Here is a 14213-nt window from a genome sequence, read left to right on the forward strand (position 1 = left end):
CAAACAAGATAAAAGTAGCAGCAGAGAAGTAAGAGAGCTCAGCAAAGCCTTAACTCGCCAACTGGCTTCAAGTCGAGAGCCTACGTGCATTCGCGACTTCCTTCAACTGCAATTCACTAACTGGTTTGAAGTCAGAGTCTACATACATTCACGGCTTCCTTTGAATGCTTTTCATCTTTTTGTGGAATGTACCCGATTGATGCTTAGTGCCTTAAAGTACTGTCTTCTTGCTTCTTTTATATTTCTTGGAACTGCACTTCTTTATAATATTATCCATTTTCATAAGCTGAGATGCTTCCATCAATAATTATTTTATGAATCCTATTCATATATGAGCCAAACTTATTTCAGTGAGCAAAACATTCACTAAAGAATGGCAATTACAGTTTCTCATTGACAAATGCATATCATCTTCAAAGAAAACAATCTTTCCTGTTGTGCTACTTATATTGATCCATATTTGTGATATTTCTGCAAAATAAAGGTTAAAAAAATAATTAATAAAAGAACCAGCTCCTTCAGAGTTTTTTCTTTTTATTTGATTATATTTAAATATGTTTCATAAAAATGTGAGTATACCACTGTTGGTACCAAAGACATGAAAGCATGAAAATAAATCACAGAATGTTGGCAAATAAATTACTAACAAAACCCTAGTTGCTGCTTCTCTGGCCTGAACTGTCAATATACAGAAAGTTTTCATTATGTAAAAGATCTCACCCTCCACAGGTTTCCCTCATATAATGCTCTGCCTCTATATATACACATAAAAAATTCTTGAAAACTTTTATTCACATGTACGGTATTTCCTATAGCACAAGACATTTTCCACAGTTTACCAACATAGCATAAGATTCTTTTAAATACATCCTAAGGGAATAAACACAATTGCATGATTACGCAATGCTGTGGATCAGAATTACCTTTTCTTAAATTCCAAGACCTAATAAACATTAATTTTTTTCTCACATATAGTAAAAAATATAATTACTCTAAAGCTGATAAAAATGCAATCTCTAACAGAGTTGTTCCCAAAAACTATGAAAAGACACAAATGGGATACTGCTGTAACAACTTTAGCCTCAGTGTGGGACTCAAAGTCAACTGGACAATTTTAGAATGCCCTTACAGGAAATTCATAGAATGTCTACCTGTACTGAACACTATTTCAGAAAAAGGCTGAATTTTACACATCCACACAAATGACAGCAACCAAAGAAATACATAAAAGGCCATTTCACTTGAAGTTTTAGTACAACAACCGCTGTCAACTGGATGCTGTCAGAAATGTAGTTGGTAAAACTCTGAGGCTGACAACAAACCATTCTGATACAATTTTGGGTTAAAAATTTCAAGACCTTCAATGGCTACATACGCAATGAAGTGAAGCAAACACACACCTTAAGCTAACAGATGTGCTAGTGAGTTCTGGTTCACTTACCATTATTGGACCAAGATTAATTCTGCCATTATTTTTAATTCCTATCACATTTGTATTTGAAATAACAGAATAACATAATACACCGGCATCAGCTTTACTGACAATTAAGCTTATTAACTGAAGTGACATTAAACATACATATAAAAAAACAATATGCCAGATGACAGCGTGTTGTTCGGTTTACAAGCTATTTACCTGTAGCACTGATCCAAACTGAAATTAGCCAATAACATCATAGTTACAGCAGCCAAGGCCAAATAATGATAACTTCAGAACTGTCAACATCACTGCCAACCTAATACTGTTGCACATAAAGGTTTACATCTGGGATTAGTTACGCAGGTACTGTATAGGCATCCCCTGAACGTAAACTAAGTTCTGATCTTTCAAAAATGTAATAAAAATGTCTAAAGGTGATCAACATAGAAATGACCTCTGCAATACCTAGAACAGTGACCTACAAAAGGACTTCCTGTTTGGTTTCCTTTCCGGATTCTAGGTCATTAGATCCAAAGCTGTTTGTACAATATGCTTTTAGTCAGTCTCTTGACAAAAATTAGGCTGCAAAGAACTCAGTCAAATGAACGTGAGAATTTGTTATACTGTACAATGTAAGAATGATAAATGACCTGATGCATACCACATCGAATACTAATGCATTCAGTTTAAAATGATACTCTGTTCCTATTTAAGTGAGTGTGCATTGAACATTCATGATATGGCAGCTAACCCATGCAAGGATACACTGACTTAGCAAGTGTTGGGGATAGCTAGGAAAAGGACATTCAATGACACAAACCCCAAATTTAATAGTTACCATTTTCCAAGTAAACTGCGAAATAAACCTCAAGACAATTATGGTCTTTCAAGCAACCACATAAAATTGCCATAAAACAAAACAGTAATGTATATTGATTTCTAAATAACTTTACCATAAAATTTCATCCCCAAAATACAGATGCAATTACAGTATACACAATCTTATAAAAATACAATGTTCGCAGACCAAAAGTTTTGTAAGCTTTAAAAAAAGTAAAAACTGTTCCTGAATGATCAGCAGTTGTTGTGTACCTATTGCATTTGATATTTGCCAAAAAAAAAAAGTCATAAAGTAAAAAAGTAATAAGTGAACTGATGTGGTAGCATGCTCAATGCAACCAGCAATTGCAGAACCACCACATCATAAATTACTGTATTATTTTTATACTGTATGTAAAAAGAACACTGCTAATATAAGAAAAAAAATTTAAAACATTCTAATATCTGTAAATGCTGTAAAAATGGATGTACCGGCACCCTTGAGGAGCTATGAAAAAACATTCATTTATTTTCCAATGTGGAAAGAAAGGAGAGGGAAGAAAAGGTTTGTCATTGTAGGAACAAACCTGTAATCTGTGGTCAAGTTTCTTCATCTTACATGATTCAATGAAATGCAGGCAATATCACAGTATGTTATTAACATTTTTACTCATTTAAAATAAAAATTACTGTAAAGTTTATTTATATGAATGGTCATATGTAATACTTTTTGACATAACGGCTGTACATGGGGTGTATTAAAAAGCCATTACAAAATCACTGGTGATCCCAAAACCTAACTACTATTTCTAATGATAAAAATGATAACATATTGCAATAGTGCTTCTTTTAATACCAATTACTCAAACTCTTACATTGCCTTAAAATTTCCTCGTAACAAAAAATAGTCCGTTGATGATGTGACCAGCCCCTAGAGCAAATTTCAGAAAGCATATGAAATATTCCAATGACCTTTTAGTAGTTTACATTATATTACACATCCAAAAGTAAAAATCTATTTTACTATTGTATCTAACCAAGACACACAAGTGTAGACACACTGCAGACTTTAGTAATATACCTTGACGGTAAAAGGTTGTTTAACATCACACAGAAACAAACAATACAATTTGACCTCTATGGTTAACATTTCAATTTCCTTTCTTTTATCCAAGCATCATCAACCACTAATGCAGAGATGTAAACACACCAAAAGATTGCTCCCTCCCATCATTATCAACTCCATAGGAGTTGGACGGGGAAAACAAGCGCAAAAACAGGCTTGGGTTACTTCAGAAAATATTTTTTTTCATGTACACGGCAGTAAAATATTCACATAACCAATAATAAATCCACAAATAGCTGATGATGCTATTCTACCCAAGAGATTACACTCCAAACCATCTCCTAACCTAAATATATAGTTAAGTTTTATACATAATGTATCATCCATTAACTGATGCATATACATAAGAACACTTATGTCATTTATTTCATGATCAGCTATGTTTTTGTCCATTGTTTTTATTATTAATTCTGTTCTCAATATATGCACAAAGAATGGGCCTGTGAGACACTCTAATATCACAAAATTAAATTAACTTTTATTAGCTATAGACACTTCTTTAAATTCATAGACTGCTTCTTGGCAAGATTATTCTTCCTTTTACGAAACATCGAGCAACCAAGATTCCAAGAGCATGAAAACTCTATTTGTCATAGAAAAGAAAAATAAAAATACTGTACACTATCAATATGAGGTCAATAAAATGAAGAGGCCTAATCAAAATGTTTATGAATGGGATGTGGCTTACATGTATGAATCAAGGACAATGAAACAATGACGACAATAATGATGATGATGAAGGTGGCCATGTCAGTGAGGATGAAATGTGATGATGATGATGAGTTATTATACATTTGAGAGAATGGAACAGGAAAGCCAAGAGTAGCACAACACAATAACAACATAAAATACAAGATGGAATTACAAAAGAAAAGCAAAGTATGAGGCTCCAAATTATCATAAATCAGTAATACAGATAATGACAATAATAGTACATATTAGAATTAAGTGAAAAGTGCACTAGGGGTGCATTCAATAGGGCAAAGCACTGTACCTTATGACGGCTTATTGTAATTTTGGGAAAGTCTAAACAAATGTAGGAAGGCCATCAGGTTGTGTAACATCAATGAACTGCACCTAAGAAAACAACAGATTGCAGAAAATACATGAACTTAGCTGTACAACAAAGTATATAATTACCGGTAAGATTTGCTATCTAAAGATACACAGCACTGTGTCCTAAAGAAGATGCCCCTGATTATGATCCAAGGACACAGAAGCACCCACAACACACTCACTAGATGTGTTAATTCACTTTCCAAAATGGGTAGGCAATCATTCACTGCTGACTGATCTCTAAATACATAATAAAAAAGACTAGCATTTGTATAAAACAGCAATGAATCCTCCAGTAGTAAGAATACATCAAAGACAGACTTCAAAAGGAAACAAAAATATTCAATTATTGGTAATATCCCAATTAAAATGGCAACCAACCTAGGCTACAAAAGCACCAACCAGAATTTATCATATCCTCATTGCATTGCTGTCACCGCCGACTAAAAATCTTCATGCCCAAAAAGCTACCTACTGAAACTAAAATTTTTCTCCCAACTGAATAAGACCTTTCATGTATCTATGTATTTCACACTGTAATACAGGTAATAAAATTCAGAGTTATGTAAACACAACATAACAGGTTGGTACTATCACACTTAAGACATATGCAATCCTTTCATCATTCAGCAGTCTCATGTACACTATTACAAAACAAAGAACAGTTCTATGGGATAGTGAACTATTCTTGTAATTTATATAATTTACAATTACAGTACTTTAAAAATTCACTGTAGTACAAATTTCATTCCTATTCCTCAATCTGAATGGCATTTCTTTCATGAAGTAGAACACAAGAGCAAGAAGAGGGAACCTCCTTTACCCCTAGACAATACAAAGTTTCACACATTTTTAAATGCAATAGTATTGTCATTAGCACATTCAAAATGAGAATCTACACTGGACCATATAGTGATATCAAGGCTTAACTATACAGAGTTCACAGCATCCTCTCCCCTACTCACAACTACCATTCTGAGTAATGACTTCATTTTATGGACTGATGAGCAATGAACAATATTCACCTCCTGTAAAACTACTGTACAAAATCCATTTTCTAGAACCACTTCTCTTCTATAAAACATCAGAAGACAGCACTTCAGTATTCTTATAAAAATTCATAATATATAGAACTGCAGTAAATTGTTTCTATTAGTTCTTTATGATCTAACGCAGCACTGTGTTAGTTACGTCTTTAACAGTATTTTCTATTTCTAAAAAGAGTTTTTCATTATGTTCAATTGAGCGTCCACCTGCTGAACGTAGCTGTCTCGTTTGCAACTCGAGGCGGGTAAGTAATTCACGCATATGAAACCGACTCTGTGGTGGAATGTTATCCATGTAATCTCCACATGCACGGTGGAAGCCAGAAACTTTCTGAGCAGATTGGATACAAGCAGCAACTGTTGCAGTAGAGCCTTCAGATCTCAAGGAAGCAATGGAATTTTCTAGAGTCTTTCCTTGCTCTATCAACCCAGCTTTCTCTGAGCTATTACTGGAGGAACTACCAATACTGTCACTAGGAGGAGCTCCTCCAGATGATGATGTAGCTGGAGGGGGATTTCCTGATATAGCAGGAGTGGTAGATTCCTTCGTCAATTTAGATTCTTTGCTTTCAGTATCTTTCCCTTCTTTCTTTACTGAAATAACAGGAACTGACGGTGGCCTAATAACAGAAGGAGTAGCATATATTCCAGCAGGCTTTGGTGGGGGTGGTTTAATACCAGCAGGAGGTGGAGGCAGTTTAAAGCTCTTCACCACAGGCTTGACAGGCACAGAGGGTTTCCCATCACTTGGCTTATGGTCTGATTCACCACCTGTTGGAGGCCACATCCTCTTTTCTAATTTCCCGACCTTACCTTCATCTTCGGGAGTCTTTTTCAAAGGAGGAATGTCAGGAGTACTGTCTTTTTCTCCTTTTATCAACTTTGGCAATTCAGGCCGTTTGTATGCGCAAGGAGCATACTTGGGACTAGTTTGATTAGGATCAGACTTGGCAAGTTTGTCAGCATCCTGCTTTTCCCATAACTTCTTTAAACTACTTATGCTACTTGAGCTAAAACGTTTGGCATCCTCTTCTTCGTTCACTTTTAAAGTATCACTTTGTACACTATCTCGTTTCTCACCCGGTATACTATCACGTTTTTCACTCTGGATACTTGTCACACTTTCACTCATAATATCACTCTTAATTCCCGAGTCACAACTCTGTTCATTCTTTCCATTGTTTTCATTCTTCTTATTTACTAGACTTGACACTCTTTCATTATTTTCCTGTTGATCAGCAGAAGCATCTTCCTCAGGAGTTTTGGCTTCATTTTCATCGTCTTTTACAACATTCGTTTTTCTAAGTTGTGCTCGAAAATCCATCAAAGTGCTATGGGGATCATTTTCTGCATTCAAACAATCATCTACACTTTTACTAGTGTCTGTTTTTCGAAGCTGAGCTTTAAAATTAATTTTCCTTTGTTCCTTATCAGAATTATTCTTTTCAAAATTACTTTTAACTTTCTTTAAACTAGCTTTAAAACCTATCTGATTACTACTGTCTTTTACGGATGTATTTTCTGATTCACATTTTGTATTCTGTTCTATATTAACCACATTTCCATTATCAATTCGTGGAGAATCTCCAGTTTTACTGGTTTTTTGGCATAAACTTTCAAAAAGTTCTGATACCAGTTGTACAGCAGGATTCTTCTGACTATCAGGAGAATCTTCCTCCACAACACCAGACTCAGAACTTTGTTCCTTCTTATCATCAGCCTCCTTTAACTCTGATACTAACTTCAACTCAAGACTTTCTTTGACCTCATGATTAATACCCAAGCCCAAAACTACTTTTGGCTCTTCAGAAGAAAGTTCTTCTACACTACCGTCACGTGAGGCTAAAGAGGCAGCATCTACAGATGGGGGACTCCCATTTCCCCCAGCAGGTGATGATGGTGTTTGAGCATCATCTCCAGCTGGGGATGAAGGAGTCTGCAAACCTTCAGTGTCTGCAGAAGACGACCCAGGACTTTTGGCAAGATTAGTGCTAGATTTTGCTTTGACTTTAGAATTGTTCAGTAGTGCCCTTGGTGAAAGGTTATCAGTTGACTTGTAACTGTCACAGGAATCTGAGGACTGATCACGATGTCGCAAACTCACACCAAACCTTGACCCTGGGCTACTATCATTTACATCACTGTCAAGATTAGAATCTAAATTTGGCTTAGTTCGGACTGGTGGCTTTTCAGCTTCCGAATCACGCAACTTTTGACGTGTTATACTAAGCGTAGTTCTTTCAGCTTGTGGAGACTCTGAGCCTTCACCAGCAACATGTTGACTATCTTGCAAAGGTTGTGTTGGTACCTTTTGCGGACTAATAGTAGAATACTCAGTTTTTCGCCGCCCTCGGGGTGAAGGTATAGGCTTTTGAGCTAGTCTTCTGCGAGACTCTGGAGAAGATGTCCCTATGCCTTGATCAGACCCAGGGGGTGGGGGAAACTCCAAAGATGTGGACTGATTTTCTTCCATAAAATCATCAGGGGGAGGAGGTAAATCCATTGGCGGTGGTGGAAACTCTAAATCTGCTAATGAAGGCTCTTTACTGCGCTTATCACCTCGTAATGATTGAAGTCGAGGACTTAACCTAGATATGAGTGGTGACTGTGGAGGGAATCCACTTTGCGTGGAGTTACTACGGATCATTGAAACTGCATTCTGATCTAACTCCTTATTTTCCTCTTGGTCCACCTGTCCTTCAGGCTGACCACGCTCCAGGTCATCTTGATCTGCAGATTGGTCATCAGTTGGAGGCACACCTTGTGAAAGCCCACTTTGTCTAAGGGATTCTAAGTATGCCCCTATTCTTGCACCCTTGGGTAAAGTACCATACCGATTAATTGCTCTCTTGACGTTATGGACTTCAAGGGCAGCAACAGTTATATGTCTACTTCCAATTGTACCACTCTGGCTTTCAGATTTCTCCATTCTTCCACGTCGTATTCTGTCACCCGATGTCTTGGGATCACGTAGACCAATTGAAGGTTTTTGGCTGTAAAAAGAAAGCAATAGGTGAATTTATTACAATACAAAATACATCATACATACATATACCAAGGCACTTCCCCCAATTTTTGGGGGTGTCCGACATCAACAAATGGTTTATATTTCGTATTACAAAATATACCCCAAATAACTGGTCCCAAAAGTATTTTCAGCATCCTTTTCAGAAAAATTAAAGTCTGGGCCCGTAAATTCTACAATGATAATCTTCATGGTATGATTAAACCATATACTGTACAATGATAATACTCATAAACTAATATCTATTTACAATAAGAATGTATTATACACTTCATTACAACAATTCATTTTTTTATAATAATTACACAAAAAGAAAAGTTTCGATAAAAGATTAAGCTAAAGAAACTGCTTTTAAAGCGAATCCATTGCACAATTCTGCAATTATAAAATTAAAAAAAACCTAACAAATGGAAAAGTATATTAAACTAAAATGTTACAAAACGATGAAGCTGGAATAGACTATATGACCACAAACTTAAAAGCCAATTTGTTATTGTTACCTTGTTACTACTAGCAAAATTGGGAGGACAAAAATGTTGCTCTTAGAAATATTCTAGGTCTAATTCAATAAATAGCAACTACACCACATTTCAAAATTCCCAAGGTTGGGCTGGATGGTTTATTCTTAATAACCAGATCAGATCCTGTTCAATAAATTTCTACTTGAAAATTTCATGACTGAGTGAAGTGATGTATAATATTATGACTGTTTCTTCAAGAGATTTACTTCCCTGACTCAGAGAGAGGCGAAATGTATAGTGCCTTCATACCTGCAATAAACTATCATTTTCAAAGTACAGATCACATTTCCAATAAAGTGAATACTGTACCTAAAATTAATTTACTGTACTACCTTCAAATAATGCATATTATTACATCCGTCATTAGATACGTGCCATTCTTTTAAAATGATGCTTTTTTTACTGCAATTACAGTAAAAAAAATCTTAAAAAAATGGCAGTATTCTAAAATAAAATTAATTTTATTTTAGAATACTGTCATTCTTTTAAAACTTTTTTACTGTAATTGTGGTAAAAAAGCAGTGTTTTAAAAGAATGGCACGCATCTCATAACGGATGTAATATTCGTTAACTGGAGGGGCCAAAATTAAATGTATATGCCACAGTAACAAGAAATATTTTTAATGTAAATACTTGACTATAGTTTTATTTCCTAACAGGTACAAGATCATAAGCTCACTGCTAAAGCAAAAGCACTTAGCAATCTATACCTCATGAAAGGCTTATCTGGTGATATGTACCTATACTACAACAGCAATGCATCTGCATTTCAACTATACTGAAAAAAAATAATCCATTACTAAAAGAAATATACAGTATCATGTATGGTACATCACACCACCATAATCAAATGACAGCATTAAAAATGTCTTTATACAGTTTCTTCTTCAATTGCAAAAAAAAAAATGCCTTACCAAGAAAGTCTACCTTGTTTCGAGTATTGTTTTCCTGTCTGGTCATCAGTTGCAACTCTCATTTTAATTTGTTGGACAAAAAATTACATTCTATCAAATTTCTTATCAATGATTTTGATTTTAATCTCTGGCACAGTCATTCAGTTCTAACTTTATGCATGTTGCATAAGATTTTCCATAATTCTGATCATCCTTCCATTTCAGACCTTCCCAGATTATACCATCCTAAGTGTGCAGTTAATTCTAAATGTCTTGCCTTCATCATAAGATTCAACCCTATATAGTCTTCTAAAAGTTTTATTCCAGCTGTGACCAGAATGTGGAATGATTTTCCTTATATAGCAGTTGAATTAGTGGAACTTCAGAATTTCAAACTTACAACATATGTTTTTAAATTGAACAGATTCACATAAGTCTCCAATTATAGTTTATATATGATAGATCTATGTTACTTTCTTCACTGAGCCAATTTCTCTCTTCAAACCCTAAGCCTTGTAACATCCTGCTTTTATAACTAGGATTTTAGCTTTGCTATTAATGATAATAATAATAATGATAATAATAATAATAACAATAATACATACATACATACATATATCAAGACACTTCCCCCAATTTTGGGGGGTAGCCGACATCAAACAAATGAAACAGAAAAGGGGACCTCTCCTCTCTACGTTCCTCCCAGCCTGACAAGGGACTCAACCGAGTTCGGCTGGTACTGCTAGGGGTGCCACAGCCCACCCTTCCCCGTTATCCACCACAGATGAAGCTTCATAACACTGAATCCCTTACTTCTGCTACCTCCGCGGTCATCCAAGGCACCGGAGGAAGCAGCAATGCCTATCGGAACTGCGTCACAATCGCTCGCCATTCATTCCTATTTCTAGCAGGCTCTCTTGCTTCTCTCACATCTATCCTTCTATCACCCAGAGCTTTCTTCACTCCATCCATCCACCCAAACCTTGGCCTTCCTCTTGTACTTCTCCCATCAACTCTTGCATTCATCACCTTCTTTAGCAGACAGCCATTTTCCATTCTCTCAACATGACCAAACCACCTCAACACATTCATATCCACTCTAGCTGCTAACTCATTTCTTTCACCCGTTCTCACCCTCACTACTTCGTTCCTAACCCTATCTACTCGAGATACACCAGCCATACTCAGACATTTCATCTCAAACACATTCAATTTCTGTCTCTCCATCACTTTCATTCCCCACAACTCCGATCCATACATCACAGTTGGTACAATCACTTTCTCATACAGAACTCTCTTTACATTCATGCCCAACCCTCTATTTTTTACTACTCCCTTAACTGCCCCCAACACTTTGCATCCTTCCTTCACTCTCTGACGTACATCTGCTTCCACTCCACCACTTGCTGCAACAACAGACCCCAAGTATTTAAACTGATCCACCTCCTCAAGTAACTCTCCATTTAACATGACATTCAACCTCGCACCACCTTCCCTTCTCGTACATCTCATAACCTTGCTCTTACCCACATTAACTCTCAACTTCCTTCCCTCATACACCCTTCCAAATTCTCACTAATCCGCCAAGCAGTTTCAATCCTCGTCCAAGCACTCAAGCATTCACCTCTCTCACCACTCCATCAACATACAAGTTAAACAACCACGGCAGCATCACACATCCCTGTCTCAGCCCCACTCTCACTGGAAACCAATCGCTCACTTCATTTCCTATCCTAACGCGGGCTTTACTACCTTTGTAGAAACTTTTCACTGCTTGCAACAACCTTCCACCAACTTCATATAACCTCACCACATTCCACATTGCTTCCCTATCAACTCTATCATACGCTTTCTCCAGATCCATAAACACAACATACACCTTACCTTTTGCTAAATATTTATCGCATATTTGCCTAACAGTAAAAATCCGATTCATACAACTCCTATGCAACCCCTACCTCTTTTAAAACCACCCTGTACTTCTAAGATTGCATTCTCTGTTTTATCCTTAATCCCATTAATCAGTACTCTACCATACACTTTTCCCACCACACTCAACAAACTAATACCCCATGAATTACAACACTCATGCACATCTCCCTTACCCTTATATAGTGGTACAATACACGCACAAACCCAATCTACTGGTACCATTGACAAAACAAAACACATATTAAACAAAACACATATTAAACAACAACAACAACAACAACATCAACAACAATAATAATAATAATAATAATAATAATAATAATAATAATAATAATAATAATAATAATAATAATAATAATTTTCTTCTTTTCAACAGCACTGAAATTTGCCAGTAACTATACTATTCTCATTTTTGAGAGGATATGGATATTCGTCAGTAAACGAATTAAGTCTTACTTTAAGAGTACATACGAACATAGGTTTAAGTACTAAGTCTCGGGGCATTCTAGAGTTTGGAGATCTCTGTTCTTCGCCATATTCAGGAGTGAGATCCAGTTGCAAAGCACTTCAATCACCAAGGTACGTCTGCTCATCATCAAGCTTGAAGAATAAGTAACAGTAAGTGATCACTTATTCAAGTTTGATGATGAGCAGGTGTACCTTGCTGCTTGAAACACATTGCAACATGATCTCATTCCCGAATACAACAAAGAAAAGAGATCACCGAACCCTGGATTTAGTACAAAAGCCTATGTTCATATGTAATCTTCTTGAAGATTTAATTAATTTACAGATGAATATCCATATTTTCTCAAAAAATGAGAATAGCGCAGTTACTGACAAACTGCAATGCTGATGAAAAGAAAAACATTAAATCAAAAGAAAAAGCATCTTATAAAATTAACACCACTGAGGCAGCCATTGTCTTCAATCAAACAATAATAAGAGGGTCTCCTACCAAAATAACAATAATAACCATGTTTGCTTCAAAGACTAATGCCAAAATAAAGTAACAAAGTTAAACTAATGAACAACCACATACCGGAAGGACTGCAAGTGTGGTGGTTCCGCTCTAAATGTTGAATGTGACGTTCCAATGCCCTGAGTTGCTGGCAGAGATTGCGCCCCAGAATCCTCGGTATCTGGTGTCCTTTCCCTCAGGTCACTTTCACTCTCTGCATCATTGCTACTAGCAAGATCAGCCAAGTCCTTCTGTATACCTATAATTTTAATACTATTTGATTAGCTCAAACAACAATAAACTTGCTTTTAAAACATTGATGTAGAAAACATAATCGGTAACAAAGATGTTAGTCTTTTAAAAAAAGATATAATCCTTGGAAAGAGGGCTACATTACTATATTCTAATGCAATAAACTTATGCAAGGTAGATATTATCTAGCACATAATAAACATCAAATTTAATGTTACAAAGATTTATATCGACGACTATATTAGAATACTGTATCTGAGAGCTTAAATATTATACTGTACTACCTTAATGCTATCATACTGAGACTAACAAGTACCTAAGCAAAATATAATGTAATATATAATAGTTTTCTAATTCACACACAAATTGTGAATACTACATAATAATTTTACTATTGTTTTCCAACAGAAAATAATCTAGGTGCTGTATAAAGGGCAGCATTATACAGTTCAAAAGAATCTGGAATGCTGAGCTTGCAAAATAACGAACTATTTTTTGTGCAAGAAATATCATACTGCACCAAATCAATCCATTTGAACACACACACACACACACACACACTCTCTCTCTCTCTCTCTCTCTCTCTCTCTCTCTCTCTCTCTCTCTCTCTCTCTCTCTCTCTCTCTCTCTCTCTCTCTCTCTCTCTCTTTTGTAAACTAATGAACTATCGTTTGCGCAAGAAATGACACACTACACCAAATCACTCCATTTGAACACACACACACACACTCTCTCTCTCTCTCTCTCTCTCTCTCTCTCTCTCTCTCTCTCTCTCTCTCTCTCTCATATCTAAGAGAAATAAAAAATAAAAAGAGAAAGCTATATATTGGTAATTGTGTCAGCAAACATTGTATGACCAATATTCCACACCATTACTATACAGGATTGTTACATTACAGCTTGAAATAAATGGAATCAGTATCAACATACAGTATTCATACTACAAAAATAAAAATAAGCTGCCTAAACTTTAATGACCCCTCGTAACATCACGTACGCAACAAACACTATCTAGCACATTACAACTTTTTGACATTGTCAGCACATATTCCATTACAGATACCATAAAATAATTAACCAAACATTCTTTTAAAAATTCATTATTGCATTTTTGGTACTCATTCAAAATCCAATACAAATCAGAATGTATTTACTAAAATTC

General features: G+C 35.8%; 1 protein-coding gene across 4 annotated transcripts in view; it reads right to left on the reverse strand.

The window, feature by feature from the left end:
• Positions 1-517: 517 nt before the first annotated feature.
• The window catches only part of LOC137630549 (tyrosine-protein kinase ABL1-like), a 332860-nt gene continuing 319164 nt past the window's right edge, over positions 518-14213 (reverse strand). For all 4 annotated transcript variants that reach the window (XM_068362069.1, XM_068362068.1, XM_068362067.1 and 1 more), the window contains exons 12-13: positions 12881-13058; positions 518-8460 (exon numbers count right to left, since the gene is read on the reverse strand). In XM_068362069.1, coding sequence (XP_068218170.1) covers positions 5589-8460; positions 12881-13058 — 3050 coding nt within the window. In that variant the 3' untranslated portion in view covers positions 518-5588. The remainder of the gene's footprint in view (positions 8461-12880; positions 13059-14213) is intronic.

This window comes from Palaemon carinicauda, chromosome 38 (assembly GCF_036898095.1).
Source record: "Palaemon carinicauda isolate YSFRI2023 chromosome 38, ASM3689809v2, whole genome shotgun sequence".
NCBI lineage: Eukaryota > Metazoa > Arthropoda > Malacostraca > Decapoda > Palaemonidae > Palaemon > Palaemon carinicauda.